The sequence below is a fragment of the Parus major genome, chromosome 15 (genome assembly GCF_001522545.3).
Source record: "Parus major isolate Abel chromosome 15, Parus_major1.1, whole genome shotgun sequence".
NCBI classification, from domain to species: Eukaryota; Metazoa; Chordata; class Aves; order Passeriformes; family Paridae; genus Parus; species Parus major.
Window position 1 is genome coordinate 11,250,654 of NC_031784.1, and position 22,808 is coordinate 11,273,461.

The 22,808-nt window shown below is 40.5% G+C and overlaps 1 protein-coding gene across 1 annotated transcript; it reads left to right on the forward strand.

Annotated features, from left to right (window-relative positions):
- The first annotated feature begins 9,877 nt into the window (after positions 1–9,877).
- Positions 9,878–22,803, forward strand: UPB1 (beta-ureidopropionase 1). Its single transcript, XM_015644136.2, has 10 exons — positions 9,878–10,039; positions 10,662–10,833; positions 12,305–12,392; positions 12,834–12,928; positions 13,194–13,355; positions 16,223–16,392; positions 17,064–17,145; positions 17,989–18,031; positions 18,761–18,915; positions 21,678–22,803. Exons 1-10 carry the CDS (start codon positions 9,939–9,941, stop codon positions 21,759–21,761), a joined length of 1,152 nt encoding a protein of 383 aa, XP_015499622.1. The 5' UTR covers positions 9,878–9,938; the 3' UTR covers positions 21,762–22,803.
- The last annotated feature ends 5 nt before the right edge of the window (positions 22,804–22,808 follow it).

The window sequence follows — 22,808 nt, forward strand, 5'->3', positions numbered from 1 at the left end:
TATGCTGCTGCTCCTCTCACCTTTATATTCTATTGTTCTGCTAAATCACTGCTTTGTAAGTAAGCATTCCTCTAGGACAGGTAATTCAAGATCTTGTGATTCAACATGACTAGAGCATGATTCCTATGTACCTATAGGAAGTGAGGAATCTTTCCACTCAGATTTTGCTTATAACCTTGGCAAGAGCTTCCACTCTGAAAACTATAGCTTTGTATATACAGAGGTTCCCAGTGGTTTGGTTTCTGAAGGGATCTTTCTAGCAGTAGAAAATTACACTATGCTAGAAGGAAACTTTGAGGACCTGCAATAGGTAACACGAAATTAGGCACATAAAGTGACCAGAGAAGCACCAACCAGCAGATGTGACAGTCAGTGTATCATTTTTTTTTGTACACTGAATGTAAGGTCCAAGTGAATCTCTGAAGTGTTGCAATTCCTCAGGACCACAGCCTAACTGGATGTTGTTTTGCAATGCTGAGCAGACCTCCAGTGTAATTGCTTCTTCCCTCCCAAAGCTGGAACATCTGGATTTATAGTGACAAAAGCAATCCAGCAAGAAAGGGCATGAGAAATGGTACCCCTGTGGATTAGAAGAGATACTAGATATGGTCTGAGTTACAGCACATGTAAGACACATGTGGCTGCCCCAGCTGTTTCATCCCTCAGTAATAGTTCCACTGCCGTTCTCCTCTGTTGGGAACTGCTGCTCACAGGGATGGCTCCTCAGCCAAAATATCTCCCAGGGCTCCTCTGCCATCATCTAAATGGTGATCCATCAGCCACTTTCAGTAGCAACTACTGATAACAAACTCTACCATTTTGCCCTAATATCGATTTATTAATTACCTTTCTTTGTTTTAGGTGCATGTTGGTTAATTTTCACCTGCCACTGCTCACTTCTCTGGGGAGAACATACAACCTATATGTTACAAGATCATAAAAACACTATAGCTGAAGGGGATGCAACAGGTGACCACTGTCTCTTCCTGGGACAATTATGAAGTTTGGTGCCTCTTGAAGGAGCTATATGGACCCTACTCACACATCTTCACCTCTGCCTGAAGTGCCTGCTAATGCTCTGTGGAGTCAGGGTGAGGAGTGTGGATGTGTAGGTAGAGAGATATGTGTCCTTCACTGCTCCTTCTGATTATCACAGAAGGAGGCTGAACTGGAGGAGCTTCCCAGGGCACAGCCTAGCTTAATGAAGGCTTTTTAAAAATATCAAATTTTATTCAGTTCCTGGAACTGAACTGATGTTGGTGACTGTCATTACACCAGGCCCAGGAGGAACTGAGCTCTGTCAACATATTTGTAAATGATATGCTTGTGACTGCTTCCCATTGTGGAACAGAGGATGTAAAAGATGAGTGAGCAGATAGCAAAAATCTCCAGGCATGCAAATAAAGGGGGGATATACATTTTTTCCAAAACCATTTCTTTTTGGTATGTAAAAAGAAGGGTCCTTTGTTCAGGGTATTTCTCATCCAGAGTTGCATCTTGGAGAAAAGCAAGAGCTAGTGCTCATGTTGTTGCTAGTGATTAAGAATTCCCACAGGAGATCCTGTGTATCTTTGACGTAGGCTCATTCCTTTGTGTGCTGTCTCCCTCCATCCCCATCTCTGAGGCTTTCTCTGCCTCTCTCTCTCTCTCTCTCTCTCTCTCTCTCTTCTCCCATTGCCTTCTGTCCCTACCAACTTGAAACAGCATCTTTTGAATAATTGTTGACACAAGCTGTCTTACTTGTAGATGTTGCAGGGGTTGGGAAGGCTCCTCAAGCAAAGAAAGTTCAGTCCTTGGGGTCATGGAAACCAGCCAGGAATTTCTGATCTCCCATTCCCAGGGGCATGAGGAGCCTGCAGAGGAAAACCAAAGGTGACCATTTCCTCAGTTTAAATGTCATTGACCTGAGTTGCAGATGTTTTCCAAGACTTTTTAAGATCAAGAGAGCAGTCTTGGAAATATTACTGGTAACTTGATGGAGGATCATTTCAAATTACAGTGTCCTATAAAACGATATAGGAAATTTTTATTTGAAAAGAAGAAAGCATCATCACTGTATTTTTCAAATCTTCAGAGCTTTTATTTTTAATCACACCTGATACATGTGTGCAGCTTGTTCTTTGAGGGAGATGGATATTAAATGGCCAGATATTATTTCTTGAAAGTATGAACACAGAATATCAAGATAGTCTAAAATGTTAGCTATGTGCTATAGGATCACTGAGGATAATGTGTTAGAAGGAGAAAGGAGGTGACAGTGGGACTAAAGCTGCCTCTTTTCTGTAAGGGTGATATCTTAACAGCTCTCATGGGAGGAAGGACATGTTCAACCTAATAGGATAATGGAATAATATGTTGAACATATCAGCTTTGACACAGACCATCTGGTGGCTGTAGACGCAAATAACCTAAGGAAAACAAATTTGAAATGTTTCAGGAAATGGCTATATGCATGCAGCACAGTGGGGGGGCAGGAGGGTGCCTGTGAGTAAAAGGAAAGAGATAAAAGCCCCTCTCTTTGGCTGTGGGAAGAGTGTCTCACTAGTTCCTGGAAAGGACTACATTCCATCCTTAATGATATTAGGGCTATAAATTTAGTACTGTCATCTCCTCTGGACCCACAGACTCTGCACTGTGAGGTTGTTTGAGACCAAAGGTCTCATATGGAGTCTAGCTGGTAAACAGAAAAATCCCCAAAGCCAAAGAAAGAATCTTCCAACAGTTACTGTTGGAAATTTGCTCAGAAATTGTTGGTATGGTAACTATTGCTCAGCAGGGAAATTATCTCCACCAGTAGGTCATCCACAATCTCTTCCTTTCCCTCTTTCTACTGCCTTTGTGTTTCTAACACATCCTGTCTTCTCATTTCTGTCCAACCAGTTGAAATTCCAGGGACTTGCACGTTGCTAAAGTCCAGTTAGGTGTTGTGTCTTGAGGAACCACGTGAGTCTGTTCTGTGTGTACAGCCTGGCTGGCCACATTTCAGCGTGTTGTGTGACCACTGTAACGTGATGACCCAGAGGCATCACTCTCATCACTCTGGGTTCCCTGTGCAGTGGCTGGGAACACGTCACCAATGACAGTACCAGTGACATAAACTTCTAACGAGCCTTTAAAAGATGCTGAAAATACCCAAGATTTTGCAAAGGCAAATCAATCCTTGCAGATCCCCTCTTGCCTTTGTGCGCAGGTGCTGCCTCACATTTGGAAGTTTGTGCTACTACAAGTCCACAGACATTTGTATGGGCTCAGGGAGGAGAGTAGAGTGTGTTACACTCTTCATAAATGCACCTTCCTTCTTCCCCATGTGCCAGCAGCACATCAGCAGCATCACTTTGCTGTGCAGGAATAACTTTGACAAAAGGTACACTAATAAGATATACTCCATTGACAAGTTATTTCTGGCACAGACAGAGCTGGAAGGAAGTCAGCATTTACACACAGACACTCTGTGGCCTGGGAAGGTCTGAGAACCCTTTAAACACTTGGCTCAGAAATGGCTCTTTTCCTTTTATCTAGGAGATTTTTCCTTTCCTGTTAAGTTAATTAAACTTCTGTTTTGTCTTCCTCATGCCCTTTTGCCAGCATCTAGGCTGTTCATGAAGACACCAGTTCAATAACCATCATTTAGAGTGTCAAGCTTATGTTACTACTGTTTGTTTGCCAAGTGCAGCTGCAGCCGTCTGCCCAATTTCACATGTTGCTGTGAGCCAGATATATCGGCCTTTACTACACAAAAGTGCTGTAGAGGCCTCACAGCATCCCTTCCATGAGTTGTCCTTAAAAAATGGCCTTGTGTTGTCTTCCCACATCTCTGAAAAAAGGGTTTGTTTACACTGAACAACTGATTTGGGTTGCAGTTCAAGTGAGATATTACTTCTGGTTAGTGCCCTGTATTCTCAGTAATATCACAGATATTCTCACTGTGAAATAAGGGTATGTTATTCTATAATATAAAATAAATTCTACAGCAGATCAGGTTATTTCCAAGCAGAAGTTTCCAGGCTGGGTGTCAGTGTAAGTCCCTGTGTATAAAATCTCCGAAATCCTGAGAGACTTTGTCTGGGTGTCAGGGGTATGGATCAACTCATTGGGCAAATTCAATTGAAAGGTTAAAGCCCCTTTGGCACTTAGCACAGAACTGCGCTCCCACAGGAGGAGCTGTGAGCTGAATGGCTTTGGTGAGAGACTAAGGAGGAAGTATTTTAATACTGAGAATATCCTGTCTTTGGGCCAGCCTGTGCAACCTGTACTGGAGGTCCTTTCATACAGGACCTGTATGAGAGATCTAACATGTTTTCCCTAATAATTCTAATGGAGGGAAGGGTCTCATCCTCTGTGAGCGAGCCTTACTATAATTTCCTCAATCTCAGCATGAATGCCCTCCCAGAAAAGCAAGTTGTTGGATGTTGCTTTTGTGCTGTCAAGAGTGAAACTAAAGATTAATGTAGCACTGTATTGACTGCTGTGTGCAGGTTTTGACCTGCCTGAAAAATATTCAGTGCCTACCCTAAAAGTTACCCCTTTGGTGTCCAGTTCAGTGGGCAAGCTCTGGAAACAAACCTCTTTGGGGTCCTTGTTGTGTTGCTTTGAATACCATCAAACCCCAAGCCATATGATTGAGAGCCAGGGCAGTGTATAGAATCATTTAATACCACTTTGCCACTGGCCAAGCTATTAACCAAAGCCTTCACCTAGAAAATAATGGGTCTTGGGGCCATGTATTAAGGTCACCTGGAACAATTTGCAAGTTTTTTGCATGAAATAATTTTTCAATTACTTTTTCCCCCTTAATGACAATATATTCTGTGTTTGGTTTTAACTTGGATGGATCTGAGGTAGCTGTTTGGGATAACATTACAACCAGATCCTTTATACAGCATTAAATGACTGAAAACTGTCCTTCTCAGAATTTCAAATAAGCTTCCTTTTAATATGATATCCCTATCAAATGCTTTCCTAAAGTTCATACAATTCACATAGAGCTTCCACTCAGAGGGGAACTCCTTGAGGATTTTGAAGTTAGCCCTGTGATAAATTCAAGCCCATCCTTCTCAAAATCAGAGTACTCAATTCCAAATTAGATGTTTGCTAATTCTATTCTGTAACAAAATTCTTGACAGAAATCTGGCAGTATAGAAACGTCGTGTTCCAGACTCTTCCTCATCTCTCCAGCATTTACACTTTGAAATACCTAATTTCTGCAAGGATTGAAACAAAAGATCTTTCTCCTCCTGTGAGGGGACGGACATCTTCCTCTTCCCAGGTTGTACCTAAAATTCATTCATTTTGGTATAGACTACTACCCTCTTTGATGAAGGATTAGAACACTATTTATAGTAGGTGCTTAAAACCAGGCTTCCTGAACCCGTGGAAAACAAATGCGCCAGATTTTATTCTTTTGTTCTTTTAATAAACTGTCCGTGAGATTCATCCCCTCCCCTCCTTTCCTGCTGGTTTACTTGCATTCTTATATGTTCAGTGTTTTTCTCTTCTGTCTTTGTTCCAGTTTATCAGCAATTTACACACAGTTGTTTCCCAGACTCCATGATTTCAACAGCAAAAATAACACTGACCTTTTGAGCCCATGAGCAATCTTGTTGGTGGTAATTTAGCAGAAAGTTACAGTAATGAACAAGAACTCTGCTCTTAAATGTTAGATCACTAAATGTGTTTTATGAGTCTTTATTACTTCTTTAATGCACTTCCTGTGCACCAGGGAGACAGCCATATTCCAGGGGAGGATGAAGTTTTTAATTGGTGAAGTAGCCAATTTGTGTATCTCTTATGCTTTAAAGATACATTTTCAGGTGTGATTCAGTCAAAGCAATCAAGGAAAATGTTTCTAGCTAGAAAGACAAGAGCACTAACAACAGAAGGAATCTTCCAAAGATATATTAACTCTGAAAACTGTGAGCTGGGCTTTTCTTGTGGGAGGGAGGGGAGAGTGGCTATAATCTTAAGATTTCACTGCTCGGATTTGGGGCTGACTGGGGACTGCTTTGGTCCCAGGCATGCCTGAAAGCAGACAAAACGTATTCTCAACAATAAACTTCCTCAGTTTTCATCCATTTCCCCTCACCCAGCCTTCAGAAGAGCAGGAAGTCAAAAGCAGAGGACACAAAGCCAACTAGATGAGGTTTATAACTTGGCTCTGATGCTCTATAGGTGATTTTACCTCTGGCTGTTGCAGAGTTCACAGTTAAGACAGGTAATCTAAATGCAGGGTGGAATTTTCCATCCATATCAAATTCACTCAAATTCACTTTGGCATAAGTTTACATACAGACCCATTTCTAAAACTCTAAAACACTCAAAACAGTGCTTGTAAGGATTTAAGTAGCATTAGGAAGAGAGCTTTGTCTGTAAAGGCAAAAATGCAAACCTCAAAAGCCCCACCAGAGTTAGGTGTTTTTAGCAGGAGGTACAAAGGAGTGACTTTAAGACAGAGAATTTTGGTTTTCCTGCATCACAGCACCCTTAAACCAAAGCAGGAGAGACAGGAAGGTTACCAATTCCCTTCTTTTAGCTGTGTATTAAGAAGCCTGAAGCTAGTGTTTTATCTTCCCTCTGTATTTTAGACCTTCTCCTCTCCTACACTTCTATTATGCTAATTCCCCTTCACTGCCTGTCTTTTACACTTGAAATGTTTTGAATCAGGTGTGTTTCAAGATAATTGTGTTATATTTCCACATGAAGCAAGGGAATTTGTATTTGAGGTGAAGCAATGTAGAGACCTGATTGCAAGTAGAATTCAGTACTTTATTTTGTGGCCATTGGAAGAGGACATTGTAGAAGATAATTTTAAAGGGTATTGCAGCATTAAAAAAGCAATCTTAGACTGAGCACCAACATCATGTGCCCTTGCAGGACACATCAGTGCCCACCCAAACCCCTTGAAAGGTGTTAATGACTAGCAGCATGACACTGGGGATATCTGAGGCAGCTACAGGATTAGGGACATGAGATATTCATTTATTTAGCTGCTCTGGGGAATTCTGTGTGACCAATTTCAAGGACTGACAGGTGAAGAAAGTGTCAGAAACATGATTCACGTGTTGATAGTAGCAGGGTTTGTAAGAAGCTGGGTGTTTCAGAGGGAGAACATATACTTGCTACTGCCTTAGGAAGGACAGGCAGAAATGCTGCCTTTAATCCTGCCTACGAGCACTAATTTGTGAAGCTGTTCAGCCTTTCCTCCTATCTTGGGCTACAGTGGAAAGGCTTTGTTTGTTTAAATCTTTTCTTGGGTCTTTCCCGATGTTAGCCTGAACTCCAGATATTTGGCTCTTAAATTCATTCTCCAGGGTGCTTCTGACTAATGCCAGGGTGCTACTGTGGGGTTTTACAGGAGCTCTTGGGAACAGCACGGTGTGGACCAGCACTACCAAAGCCCAGCTTTAGCTCTGTGATGGTGTCTGTGCAACACAGGGTTTCAGCACAGAAGCACACGAGAATTATTTCTGTACAGATTGCACTGTGTGGTCCTGACTTCTACACCCGACTTTATGGACCACCCTGACTGAGGGCAATGGAGATGAAAAGCATGTGCACTTCAGAACTGTCTTGAAGGAATTTTCCCTCATTTTGAAGCGTTTTTGTTCCATAAAATACTTACTTTCCTCTAAATCAGTTATTACAGTTTGGGTTCATACCAAAAAGTTCAGCTGTTTCCCAAAACAATTACTTGGTCCAGGTAATGCAGAACTGGGAAGTTTAAATACAGAGGTTTGAAGAAGAATCAGAACTATGATCTGGATTCAAGCATCCTACTTAACAGATAATTGCAATGACTGAGGTGGAACATTCAGACTTAAATCCAAGCCCTCTAATATGCTTTGTCTGGGATATGGAAGGCATCTTCCTTTATTAGGTTACTTTCCTGCTCAACATTAACATTTCGTGCTTTGAAGGTTTATTGTGTTGGCTGGAGTTATACCTTTATGTACACGCAGTCCCTATGGAATAGCCTGATCTCCTTTCATCATTATTAGTAATTCTAGGCTTGTCATTTCCTATTCATGCAGTCTGGACCTCCCTGCGTTGTTGCAGGATGGTTGATACGGTGCACAGGAAATGTTCTGTTTTTTCAGGTCTCCACTGTTCCTAAGTATTCTTTTCAGGGGCTTCAGTTTTATTGCCATGAAGTCCATTTCCTACATGTAGTACAATTTACTAAATTACAAATAAACAAGGCACCAATAGAGAAGTCAGTGAAAGTTCACACTAAGAATAGAACTTGAAGAGAAAAGTTCAGTTATGTGACCTTCTTCAGGAGCTGGATACAAAATAGACCTGCTGTTTTTCCCTTTAATTTGCAGTCCAGGCAGAAAAGAACTTGAACAGTTCCCAGAGAAACCCAGGCCCTTCTGTTTGTTTCTATGAATCCTCCAGAAATGCTTTATCTGTTGACATCCTGGCTATGCTGATATGGAAATGAACTTACTTGGCCTCCTCATTTCCCCCCTATATTGTCAGCTGATTTTTTCATTGATCTCCCTCCCTGCAATGTTTAAAGATCTGCCAGCCATGAACAGAACAAAATGTTACAGATAGGTACCTTTAAAATTGGCCATTAAAGAAAATTAGGATCACCAGATGAAAAATCTAATATATGTATCAGTCACTGCTTATTATTGCCCTTCAGGAATTTTCTTGTTTGGGAAAGAAAAGTAGTTTCACTGAAGCTTTTTCAGTAAAAAAGTGAATTAGAGAGAAAGAATCATGTGTCTCCAAGTGCCTTGATGAAACCAGACTAGCCCTGGACGCTTTCTACCTAAAGTTAAATATTAGACACTCTCTCCCTGACACTCTTTTTTTATTTAGTCTAAAAGGCTTAATATTTAACTCAAAATACCTAACAATTGCAAATGCTTAGTGCTGAAAGCTGTTACATCCTCCAGCAGATACATAAAGCAGTGCTTAAACTCAGTGGGATATATTTAGAGACGCGTAGCCATCCCTGGACTTCATGTTCCAGTTGAATCAGAAACACAGCTGCTATGTTGTGAACTTCTGTGTGTTTTGAAGCAGAAGGCATGGCCAGTGGTTCACTGGGAATAACTGCTTTAAACAGGGTGTCTGCCTTGTACCTGCAGAAGGAAATGTCCTTTATTTGATGCATTTTCATTTTGTCCCAAGGTCTTAATTGGCTCAATCCTTTATCTGACATTAAGTCTGGTTTTGGGATGGATTTCCAATTATAATGGGCTCAAAATCCATGTTAAAGTTATTTATTACTGGCTCATGTTCCGAGTTTTACTGCAACTTCAATGGACACACACACATCCATGAGAACCACTGCCCTTTTATGACCTATTTCCAAGCCTTTTTGTTGGAAAGTTATCATCAGAAAAAGCACTTGAAGATGTTCTGCATTTAGATGAGTTATGTCAGAAGCACAAGACAAGTCACAAGTAGCCAGGAACAGCCACATCCCCTGGACATCCCATCAGCAGGACTGATGGAACTAGGGCTGGTGATCTTTTTCCTTTCCTTACCTTCCTTATTTTTCTTTCTTTATCCTCCTTTCTCTCTTCACTTTCTCTTTTCTTTTTTCCCCCCCTCCCTCTTTTCTCCTCACTTTCCCCCTCTTTCTCTCTTTCTTTCTACTCTGTGCTCATATAATAGGTCAGGAACCAACGCAGCGGATTCCCACGCAAAGTGAACTTTTGTGGACTCTCCGACTTTTTTGGTTCCTTTCGACTGCGAGCACTTAGAAGTTCTGGGCGCTCCGTTCCCCTTTGTGACCGGCCCCGCTCTCGGAGCGCCCAGAGCCCGGCCATGGCCCCCGCCCGCCCCTCAGGGCACGGCGGCACCTGACGGGACCGTCCCGCCAAAACCCGTGAGGGGAGCGGGGCGTGACCGACGGGGCCGCCCGGGGTAAAGTCCAGGGGCCCACCGAGCGGCTGAGGGGCTGCGCGCGCTCGCCCTCAGCCATGGCTGGAGCCCTGGAGTCGCTGGAGTCGTGCCTGGAGCGGCACATCCCGCCCGGGGAACTCGCCGAGGTGAAGCGGATCCTCTATGGGGGCGAGGCCAGGTGCGCCACCAGTATGGGCTCGCCCCCTGCTCTGCGGGTTTCCGTCCCCCCCTCTCCCCGGGGGTGCCCATCCCGGGAATGAGGGGAAGGAGCCATTGTGAGGGCGGGTATGCAAGACACAGGGCTGGGCTGAGGGGAGAAAGGAAAAGTAGGGCTTGTGGTGCTGCAGGGAGGCGACCGGGGTATTTTGGAGGTGATCCAGGTGTGCGGAGCAGGCCGGTGTAAGAAGGTGACGGACAGGGATGAAAGACCTGACGGCAATAGTGATACCGGGGTGATGGAGCCTGACAAGTAGGAATTAAGTTGGAGGAAAATACATTGGAGGGAAAGTATTTATAATCCAGGTATGGCAGGTGGAACCTTGTGTGCATGTGCTCCTTGATTTCTGCAGTAAGGGGTTAGTGTCTGGAAGTGACAGGAGGACAGGGGGAGATTGATGTGGAGGTGAACGGTGAGATCAGCACATGAGCCTGGCCCTTGGCTGGTGGATGAATGTTGGGGCCTGGGAGCTTGGATGTCTCTGCAGGGTTAGACAGAATTGTCATCCCCTTGGTCCATTGCATTAAGGGCAGAAGAGGAGAGCATCTCATCTTGAAATGTCTTTGTTTCCTGTTCAATCCAGAAAACTTGACTTGCCAACTGCTGCACTGTCAGCAGCTCAGGAAAGAGATTTTGAGCTACAGGGCTATGGATTTGAAGCTGCTTCGGAGCAATTGAGAAGGCCACGTATTGTTCGAGTGGGACTGATACAGAATAAAATTCCTCTTCCCACAGACACAGCAGTGGCAGTCCAGGTACACAAACTGGGACTGGGGCTGTTTCTAACTCCTCTTCTGCTGGGTTGAGACATAACACAGTTCAGCTGTTGATTTTAGGAACAGTATCATGAAATGTCTAATGATTCTCTGGCAGTACAGAACCCATCACTACTGCAATAGAGCATCCTGTAAGAAACTGGAATCACACATTTGGTTTTACAGTTTCTCAGAAACATCTCTTGTTTACCTAGCATGCCCAACCTGCTTGCAGTTTTTCCAAAGCTAAATATTTAGTAACTCATTTTGTACATGAAAATCCTTTGCCTCTAAGATGAAACACAAAATCATTTACACAAAATCAAAAGAGACTGCAACCAGTGGAAACCACAGGTGCAGTTCTTGTTTTAATTGAGAAATGTTCCATTACAGGAAAATCCATTAGAGGAAACAGATTAATAAAGCTGTGTTCATTATTCTTTGTACAGCAGTGAGTGAAATCTTATTACAAGATAACATGGTTTAGTGGTGACTTGGCAGTGCTGGGTTAATGGTTGGACTTGGTTGATGATCTTAGAGGTCTATTCCAACATTAATGATTCTGAAACCATCATCTCTTAACATCTTGGACAGAACAGCACTGAAGTGACAAATAGGTATAGAAATAAGTCTCCTGAGAGTAGCTTTAAAAAAGGGAAAGAAAACACTGCATTTTTAAAATTTCCTGGAGTAGTAGTTTTGTACAGTGACAGGACAGAATATTTCTGAAGTAGTTTGTTTTGGAAAGATTACCTATCACAGATGCAAGTCATTAATTCAGTAAATTAATCCATTTTGTGGATTCTTTATGTGACAGTGGTTGAATAAAGTATTATGATTAATTAATGATTTTTCTTTATGAATAACTAGTTAACTATTTCTGTAAATCAATATACGATTTTTGAGTTCATACATCACTGCAGTCTTTTCTTTATTCACTCTTTTTTGACAACCAAAACTAGCAATGCTAAGTACTACACCTATGCTTATCTTTAAGTAGAATACTCTAGAAAACTAATTAAAAAATATTTTCATGATTTTTCTTGGTAATAATTACTTAGCTCTTAGGACAGAGGATTTAACATCATCCTGTAGGTTGTTTACAATGAGCAGCAAAATTATGGTTTTTGTTGATTCTGTTTAGATTTTCAGCTTTTTGCAAGTCAAGCAGCAGTGAGTTTCCAGCTATATTAATGTTGCAACCATGAAATCAGGATCCCACTGGAATGCTTTCTCTATTTTCAGCATCTAAATGCTTTCAAAAATCTGAATCTGACTCTACTATCAGTGTTCAGGAGTGATACCTCAAGTTATTTCCCCTGAAAGCAATGGCACTAAGTATAGAACAAGATAAACTCCATGAACATGGTTGTAAAACCAGGCACACAGAGGTTAGCTAGGTTAGAGGTTATCACAGAGGTGAGTTAGAACAAGTGGCTTTTTTTAATAGTGTGACATTTCTTGCAATCAGGTGGCTGCTCTGCACAGACGCATTGAGGAGATGGTGGGAGTGGCTGCAATGTGTGGGGTCAACATTGTGTGTTTCCAGGAGGCTTGGAGTGAGTATTTTCTGTGGTTCCCTGTAGGCTGCCGGGTGCCTTCTATTTTAACAGGTGTCCCGTACTACATCTTGTAAGTAAACAGTAGAAATCTTCCAAGATACAACAATTGACTGTAGTAGGATTTGCTTCCTAAAGAAAAAACCAAAGAGTCTGAGGTAGCCAAACTGTTTGGAAGAGATATGAGGGGTCTGTTGTATTGAAGACTGCCATTTGATATTTGGAGCTTCTTCATTAATCCTTTATGATCCTTTCCTCTTCTTATTTTTCTCCTAAAACTTTGGGGAGGTTTTCTAGACAGGTATTAAAATTTAAAAATCTGTTTTTAATTAACGTGGTCTTAATTGTTAATTTTTTTAATCTGTATTCATGCAAATAGCATGTATTTCTTGAGTGACATGAACATTTTTGTATACTGTGCCATGCTTTGTTGTTTTCCAGCCATGCCCTTTGCTTTTTGTACAAGAGAGAAACTTCCTTGGACTGAATTTGCTGAGTCAGCAGAGGATGGGCCAACAACAAAATTCTGTCAAGAGGTAAAAAACCAACCAATCAACCAACCAAGAAAAAAAGAAAAAAACAACTGACATCATTTGAAGGAAAAGGCAATATACCAATGAACTGGCAGGCAGAATGTGCTGTATTTCTCACTTGCAACTGTGTTATTTAACATTTCTAGTTAACACATAATGCTGTTTTACCTTTTCTTTTAATTGACTGTTTTCAGCTGGCTGTGGTGTCTGTCATTCTGGGGTACTGCAGGCTGGTGTATAATAGAGGTACTCATGTTCATTTGTACAGCTTGCAAAGAAGTACAATATGGTTGTGGTGTCTCCAATCCTGGAGCGAGATGAACTGCACGGTGGAATTCTGTGGAATACTGCAGTGATCATTTCTAATTCTGGAGCACTCCTTGGCAAAAGTAGGAAAAATCATATTCCAAGGGTTGGAGATTTCAATGAGGTAAGATTCAGTATTGTGACAATCGGGTTAGTCTTACCTTGCAGCTCTTGGTTGTGTCCGAGTCACAGTGGCAGGAAATGCAATGTGTTTCTAGAAAATGTGGTTCACTTACTGTCAAATCAGTTTTTCGGAGATGAAGTGATAGTAATATTTCTCAAAAAGGAAAAATTTTTGTGAGAGTGATGAGAATTAAAGGAAAAAAAATAGTGTTGAATCTTGTTAGGTGCCCAGTGAAACTTCAAAAGTATCAAATATTGTTTAAAAGAATTGTGTAAGTTACAGCTGTGTTATGTTTGTTGTGCATGATTGGCTTGGGTAGTTTTGTCATGTGTGCACATTGAACTTACTTTAATTTGCAGGGCAATTGTTTCATGGTTCAAGCATGAACATTACTTACAGCCTTTCTCTGTTTCTCTGCGAGGTTGTCTTGGAAATGACAGTTCCTTTTGCTTGTGTTTATTCGAGCAGAATCCCTTAATTCATTGTGCCTCTGTCTGAATAGCAGGTTTATGGCATCTTCTGTTTACTAATCACATTATTGCAGCTGAAGCCCCCAGCAGGTTTTGGGCCATCCTCCAGAATCAGAAACTCAACTGGAAGTAAAGGCAATGAGTGGTAAAGCTGAAATGTGTTTATCCTTCCATAGAATTATCACAAGCAGAAAGATCAGGATTAAAAATTAACTGAAGTCTAAAAATACATTGTCTTACCTAACTAAATCTCTCCTTGTCAGCTAAAGTGAGTAATTAATAGAGGCATTTCTTCTAAGCACAGGAGGCTGCTGTATACCTGCAGTTGCTTTTGTTCCTTGGCTGACTGCTCCAGTCATTAAACTGAGGCTTCAGAACCTAAGATGCTTTTTTATTAATGCAAAAAGTTCTTTTGGGTCTCAAAACTTTGTGTTCAAAGATCTCTGAAAGTTTTGACCTTGCTCCCAGACCTGATCAGGCTGGTTTGAGTTTCTCCAGAGGAAGCTGTAATAGAGTTCTACACAATGAATTTCTGGCACAGTCTGTCAGTCACCAGTCTTACCTTGTATTTTTAACAATTATTTTGATATTTAATATTATTTTATCAGGGCTATCCTTTAGCTAGAAAAAGTAGTAACTAAGAAATTCATTAGTTACTTTCCACATTTTTTATTTGTTCCTTATGTAATCCAATAAAAAATAAATTCCTGTTGCTTGTGCTAAAATATGATGTCTTTCAGTTTTCCTGACAATGTTTAGTGGAGAATCAACAGATTCCAAGAAACTCACTGTTTCCAGCTATGAAACTGTAATGAGAGACACCTAAAAAAAGAAAGTATTTTTACTTTCTCATGTAAAGTATAAATAGAGTTTTGTTACAATTTTTGCACAGTTGCTAAAAGAAGTTAGTTCTTAGAATCCTAAATGCCAGAATTACTACAAAGCAATCTGTTTATAGTTTCCAAATATATTAAAATGATTTAGCATTTCTTCTTGTATCTACCTTGTTACAGAATCAGGTAGTGTTTACCCAAGACAGCACTGTCTTCAGCTGGCTTTGTTAGCAATGCATTAAGTCCACTCTTCTGAGTTAAACAATTCTGATAAAGCAATTTCAGAAACCACCCAGGCTACAGGAAAGGATTATATTCATCATGTTGTTTTCTTTATCAACAAAGTTAAACCTCAAGGAAATACCGAATTTGAAATTATTTCTGGTGGGTTGTCTCTGTAGGGCAGATGGGAAAGGAGCCTTGTTAAAATCGTGCCCATTGAATCACTAAGAACTAAATGGAAAGGGCAAAGAGATTGGTCTGTGGCCTATTCAGCCATGTGTGGGAGGCCGTATAAACAAAAATCAATCCTTCTTGAGACATCACAGTTTATTGCTGTGGAGAGGATTGTGACCTCTGGTGTGAAATAAAGAAATAGGAACTGATGAATTCCCTGAAGCAACAGCATTCCTGTTTTTCTTCTCCTATTGTAAGAAAAGAAATAATATTCATTCAGCAGAATTGTTTTGAAAAAGGCTTATGTGAGCACCCACCATGTGGTCTGCTGTCTACAGATATGAATGGAGATCAAATCAGTGCCCAAGGGGCTGTGCAATTTCATGAGACCTGATAATAAATAAGAAACATGAGACAATTATTTTACTGGACATACTGAACCTGTAGCCCTTGGTTTCAGAAAGTGACCCTCCTGTATCTGTTAGCACACTCTTAGAGGAGGCCCAGGTTTGTTCCCCAGCTGTACCTCAGGTGTTTCTACTTCCTTCAGGACAATGGCAGTGATGGTTACAAGGAACAGATAATTTCAATAGAGAGGGGTCTGCTTTACAGCACTTTCCTTCCCTGATGAGAGACATGTCCCGTTGGGCCAGGATGGTGGATTGTGTCCCTTGCTCTTCTGTCTCAGATCAGCACCAAAGGACACTGTCAGGAATCAGCCTGGCCACTACAACTTCTCTACTCCCTTGGGATCCTCAGTGTTGTATGAGGAATGTTGGGTGGCATGTTTTGTCTCCTTATCTGTGCATCTTTATCACTGTCTTTCTCCATGTCTGAACCTGGTGATGGTACTTTCAGAAAGCAGCACATTTTGGAGGTGCACTGCCTGCTGCATAAAAAAAGTTCCTTTGCTTGAAAGTAGGTATAAGAGTGTAATTTCAGTGAATACATGTTCCTGCTGCTGCCTTGGCATTTCTGTATTCATCTTTCCTTCTGCCTAAGAGATTTTGTAAATCTCATTGTATTATCCTCAGCCTTCCATCTACAGATTAAAAAGCATTTTTAGTTGGAAGTACTTCTTTGCACTTCTTTAAGAAGTCTGCTGTTGTGGGTTTTGTTGGTTGTTTGGGTTTTTTGTTTGTTTGTTTTTTCTTTTGTTTGTTTGTAGTCTACTTACTACATGGAAGGAAATACAGGACACCCAGTGTTTCAGACACAGTTTGGGGCAATTGCTGTGAACATCTGTTATGGGCGCCACCACCCTCTGAACTGGCTCATGTATAGCATGAATGGAGCAGAGATCATCTTTAACCCTTCAGCCACTATTGGGACACTCAGGTAAAATACAAACTGATCTATGCCACTGCTCCCTTTCTGGATTAACTGAACCTCTGAGCCCCTCACTGGGGCCTAAAATGCACTTTGCTGGGGTCTTGGAAGTGCAGTCTCCTTGTTTTGTCTTACAAAGGAGCCTGCATTCTCATCCACCAGGAATTTTGGGCTTCCAGTCTCCTCCCAGTAACTGATTGTCTTTCAGAACTTTATTGTACATCAGCAGTCTCCTGTCTTTGAGACAGCATTAACCAGCATCCAGCTGGTGTTCTGAAAACTGAGAGTTTATTTAGATTTTTTTATGTAATATTTTTGCTATATAATAGGTAATGGTCATGTTCAGGCTTATTTTACCACCTTGCATTGCCCACCTAGGAGTGTGGTATGAAATTGTAGTTTTCAGCACTAAGCTGAGATACCCGTTTCTCAGAAACATTTTTTTTAAACTGCTGGCAATTTTATGATTACCATGGCTCTTGAACCAGACTGGACCAGTGTAAACTGTCCCTTGAGATTAATCTTCTGCAGATTAACATTAATTGCACTGTACTGACTTGATTTCCTGAAAGCTAGCTTTGGCTTCTTTGACAGAAAATGTGCAGTGTGAGACAGTGAATCTAGATTTAGCACTGAAATGTACAATTAATGAATGCCTGCTGTCTCTTTGTGTGTTGCAGCGAGGCGCTGTGGCCAATCGAAGCCAGAAACGCAGCCATAGCCAATCACTGCTTCACATGTCCCATCAACAGAGTAGGAACGGTTTGTATCTTCACTGTTTCATTCCTTCATTCAGGGGCTGGAGCATGAGTTTGTTCAAAGCAGGGACTGATAGCAGTAGAATGCTTGGGTTCCTCTGCTGTGTAACCACTGTACTAGGGTTTATGATGTGATTTGAAGATGGACAGTGATGAAGAGATTGAGAACTGCCTCTGTTGCTGGCAGCCTACTTTTTGGTTGCAGCTGCTTCCTGTTCTTGAATTGAATCTCTGTAATAGGCACCCACCCTTTTCCTAACTCTCCCAGTTTCTCTGATGAAATCAGTATTCTTTTAGCCAAAATGGCTGAAAATTTAATATATCCTAGAGTCAGCGGTACACAACTTGTGGCTGTTGTACAGATACTGCCTCTTTCTGGACTGTAAAATTCTATAATGAAATTTAATAGTGCATGCAATAGGTCATTCTTACCTTCAGATTAGTCCAGTTATGCTATGTGTATATTTTTAAAATTAGATTCCCAGCAAAAACCCAGACTTGTTGCTTGCTGCTATGTAAATATGTTTGCCTTTTTTTGTGATTCAAAAAGATATGTTTGGTTAAATATCTCCTCTTTTGCCTCTTTACGCTTGTGAAATGGATAACGAGGCATTTTCCCCAAAGTGAAATAGTATCACAACAGGCAGTGATACAAAAAGACCTTGTGTTCTGTGCTATCTGTCACAGAAACTAGGCCTCTCTGATGACTCCCTTTAGACAGGGCTGATTGTGTGCCAGAAAAAAATATTTGTAGATTTATATAAACTTCCAAATATGATGGGCTAGCAAGGATTTCTTGACTGAAATGGGATTATACTGCCACCTATGGATTCCTCTTATTTCACAGGAATACTACAAAAATGCCTTTACTTCTGGAGATGGTGGAAAAGGTATGTTCAGAATTCGGTACCAGTTCTCAGATTCGCTGGAAGTTAAAGAGGATGATCAATGAGGACCATGAGATTTTCTTGTATGTACTTATATGTTGAAGCACAGTAATTTGTGCTGTGAAAATCATGTCTGCTTGTGGCTCCATCCAGAGTGGGCCTGAGCCTTTTTAAGCCAGTTTTGGAGCTAAGTAGTTTTTTTAGCAGCTGCATGAAAAAGGTCAGTGGTATCCATTGCTTCGTAGTACAACAGATGTGATTGATTTTTGGCACAGCTCATAATTGTGCAATATGAAATAACATCTTTTCTGTGCCTCAAATCCCAGTGTTTTTACCTCTGACCTTCTGTTGAAAACAGAATGCGTGCATCTCTGTCAGCTGTTTAGAAAATGTGTGATTTGACAATTAGAATTCATTTAAATGCTAAGTAAAAAGCAATGAAAGCAAAGCCTTTAGTCCTGTGACCTAATAATGGAAAAGCATAATGGTACATTATTTGAAAGGCGATGCAGTGAGATTTTCCTGATAATTTGATAGTGTACTGTGTGTGAAAATTATAACTGGCCAAAACTGCAGTTATTTTAGGATCATGTTGTGACTCTTCAAGATGATTATCTTGCCTAAAGGACAGTGAGTCCCCAAGAAATGGAGTCAGGGTTTGTGGGACACTGCATGTTAAGTTACATACCTATTTGCAAATGGCAATACCTGCTTTTTAAAAATCTCTTTAAGCACACCATGAGTTGGGCCATTTCTATGGCTCGAGTTACGTAGCTGCACCAGACGGCAGCAGGACCCCAGGACTCTCTCGCACTCAGGATGGGCTGCTGGTGGCAGAGATGGACCTAAACCTCTGCAGGCAAGTCGGTGACAAATGGAATTTTAAGGTAAGCCTGATTATAAAGAAAATATGATATTAGAACAAACAAGCCTTGATAATGATTCTATGATGTTACAATAGTTAAAGGGCAGCTTTTTTTTTTTTTTTTTTTTTTTTTAAGCAGTTCAGAGCTTAAATTGTTGAACTAATTTAACAGGATGTTATGGAGGCCAGAAGCATAAATAGATTTGGATAAGGAGCTAAATTCAGGGAAACTAGGCCAGTAGCTTTCAAATGAAAACCTTAGCCTTGGGACCTTAATGTGGATTGCCAGGAGCTCTGAGGATTGCTGGGGAAGAGTTTGTGCTTTCCTTATGCAGTGAATGTAAGCATTTGTTGCTGAGTGGAGCCAGGCATTGGATCTATCTAACATGGTACTATTATATATTCTTAAAGGCCTTAATTGTCAGTTTTGGAGAAATTTAGTGAAAACCCAAACCCACAAGCTTCTGAGCACTTTCTGAAGGCAAAATTCTTGCAGTGTTAACTTCTTGAATTTGTGAGTATGTTGAAACTACAGAGAAAGAACTGTGTACTGTATCCATCTCTGAAGCATCTTAACACACTTTTGAATTTATCTAAATCAGATTAAGATAGCTGCAAGCCACTCCATATGGCTTTAACAAACCTTATTTAATACTATTTTTTTGTTTTCTGAGGTAAAGCTAATTTGGTTCATCTTTCCAGAGGGCATAATTGGATTTAATTTGTCCAGCAGCAGTGCTGGTTGGAGAAATGGCTGCCTCAGCACAGCAGCTTGCTAACCCTTCAATTCTGCCAGTGCATGCTATGTGGGGTGCTATATTATAAAATGATCCAGTGGAGATTTATTTTTTTTAATCAAACAACACTAGTTCTTTTTTTATTCTGATCAAGTTTACAACAGACCACACTAAGATTCTGTTGGAACAAAAAAAGAAAAGAAATGGCAACTCTGGAAATAGACTCTGTGAATGAAGAAACATCTTGCTTGCTTCTGTGGAGACAGATCTTTTGTTCCAGTCCTCAGTACTGCTAAAGACTAGAACTTTTTCCTAGTCACTCTTAAGATCAGCATGATTTGAATCATAACAAAGTAGACCAGAATGCTAGGCAAAGCAACTGTACAATATATGTAGGTTTGTAAGTGATCACCTAGTATTTAAAATAAGTAATCATTTGCAAGGAGTGTCAGTTTTTGAACATCATGCTACTGCAAGCAGACATTTATTTTATAGAGCTGGTTTATTTGTCTGTTGTGCATTACAGTATGGTGCAATGTTCAACATGTTTTGACATCAATTTGACATAAAAATGAAAAGTCTCTGTGGATTTGAAGTGCTGAATAAGGTTTCTAATTTAAAAAATAGTAATTTTTTATCTAGAGGTTAATTTCTTTGCTAATATTGCTAATCCATATATAGGGACTAAAACCAAGAAGTAATTTCAGGTCATCTTCTGGAACAGAATTACATTTGTTATTTTACAGATGCCTGTGGTAGGCATGCAATTGTTGCCATAATGGAATTAAGTTGTGCTGAGAGATTCTTAGTTTTTTAAGTCAGGCAGGCACTCAGTTATGCTTTGCCACCAGAGTCTGAGGCCCTTACTGCAGAGTACAGGCTTAGTGTGTCAGGAAGCACATGGAGCATTGCTTCTACCAGCTTAGGAGGGGTATCTGAATAAAAGCAATTGTATTGATTAGCAAAAACAAACAGTAAAAGCAAAACACTGCCCTTTGGCTGATTTGTGTAGAATTGTGTATTTTTTGTTGTCTTCAAATCCTGTGCTTTCAGCACCTTAATTTCATGTTAATGGTGTGGAGTGCTATTGTTGGGTTTTGGCACATAAGGCACAGCTGTGGTTTTGTTTATGTGGCAGGAGAGAGCTGTTTCCTTTTCCTCTCAGTTTTGACAAGGTAGTTCTTGCTGTGGGGAATGAGGAGGAGGGGTCACAAATTACCCACTGCGGAAAATCCTAAACAGCAAGTAGGAGCCTATTTAACCTGCTCTGATATCTGCAGTTTGCACCCAGTGCTGCCTGAAAGGGACATTCAATAGAATGTCTTTTCTAAACTTAGAGCAGCAAAGGGGTTAAACAAATTAAATAAAGATGTAATTTGCCCCTCCCAGAGCCAGTGCTGTGGGCCGTGCCCTTCAGAAGAGGATGACAGCACTACATCACTGCTGTATTGCAACACTTCCAGCACTTGCTGTTGCCCAAACCATTGATATTCTGTATTATTAATGGGTGAAGTAAGAGTAACCCCAGCACTGTCAGTGGCATATATACAAACTTAGTGCTGGCAGCAGGGTTCCTTGGTTGCCAAGGACATAACATGAAGCCCTAATTACAGAGACACCCCTTTGCCTACATTGACAGAATTTTAAAAATTGTTGATGCACAAGAAAGTCCACCTTTCACATTCAACTGTCAGCTATCCAGAACAACTGTAATAACTAGAAAATCAGCAGACATGAGTGTCACAGGAGGAGACAGTTCCTGCAAAACAGGAAGGTGTTAATTTAAAAGTTTGACTTTTCAGGGTGGAACTATGCTTTTTTTTCAGATAGAAATACAGGTCTAGGCAACATAATATGAGTTCTTTTATAAAAAATAATTTGTGCTAAGGCAATGGAGATCTTGAATTTTGAGGGAATTACACTTTTGATGTTTGGGACAATTGAATATATTGTCATAGAAAAAAACAGCCAGTGGATAGAAATATTTTCTACTGAAGTACTTCTGTAGCTCACTGAAAGAACTGAAGCTTTGATTTTTCCTTTCCAGATGACTGGTAGATATGAAATGTATGCAGAAAAGCTTGCTGAAGCAATCCAGCCTTTCTTTATACCCAATATCATCAAAGAGTAAGAGAGAGCATCTCATTACACTCAAATGTTACAAGACAAATTCGAAGTTACTGTTGGATGATAGCTTTACTGTGAATCACAAGTTGCTGTTTTAATGTTGTCAGTTTAATTTCATGTAACCAATTTTAAATAATAAGATTCAAAACAGTGTTATGTAAAATAACTGAAAATGACTTCTTAAGTGTTTGGTATTTACACTAATGAGTGCAAAGTTTTGTTCCTTGCCAGAAGTACATCCAGTGTTTTTCTAGACTAGAAACACATACAGTGTACTGTGATATAGTTGATAGGATGAGTTCAGAGGACATGAAATTTTTTACCTAAATTTTGCATTGTACATCTATTTCTGCTTTCTAGTTTTTACCCTCTGCCCAAAAGCATAATTTAGGGAGAAACGAAGCAGAAATTGTTTTCATCTGGGTTATATTTGTTTTTTCTGCTTACTCATTCTACTTGATGCAGTTCTGTTACAGCCGAGTAATGTCCCAGACATTATTTGAAGATCTGTGGGTGCTGCAAAGCAAGACCACTTTGGTTCTGTTGACTTTTACACAGCCACAGCTGGAGCAGTGTCTTTGCTGGGCCCCTTCAAGGTGCAGAAGTTGTGCTCAGAGAGATGCTTTGGGATCTTCCAAAGCTCACTGCCCTGATGGGAAGCAGATAGAGACCCTGGCCAAATGCACAGGCAAGGCTGGGGCAGTTTCATGCTTCTCACTGTGAACAGAAAGTTCAGGATGGGTAAGGAATACTCCTTCCCTGGGGCTGCACTCCAGTAGGATCTGTGGTGGCTGCAGAGTACACAAACCAGCTGTGGAATAAAGGTAGTAATGATAGATTTGTTCTTCTTAGGTGTACTGTGTTCTGAAATTTTGCTTCATATGATTTGGGTCATGGCAATAGTTCAGGCAATGCAGACTGAATACAATTTACAGCCCAGCAAGTATAAATTTGTAGTTGTAATATTTGAACTCTTTTGTTTTTCTTAATTAGTTTCAGATTTTCAAAAACATTTAAACTTGTTAATAAATGAACTTGCTACATTATGTTA

Bases quoted from the DNA above. Each gene is read 5' to 3' on its own strand.
- UPB1 (XM_015644136.2), top strand. From the start codon at position 9,939: ATGGCTGGAGCCCTGGAGTCGCTGGAGTCGTGCCTGGAGCGGCACATC. The intron at 12,393-12,833 runs GTGAGTATTTTC...GTTGTTTTCCAG, and splicing joins GTGTTTCCAGGAGGCTTGGA to CCATGCCCTTTGCTTTTTGT. The intron at 17,146-17,988 runs GTTTGTATCTTC...CTTATTTCACAG, and splicing joins CCATCAACAGAGTAGGAACG to GAATACTACAAAAATGCCTT.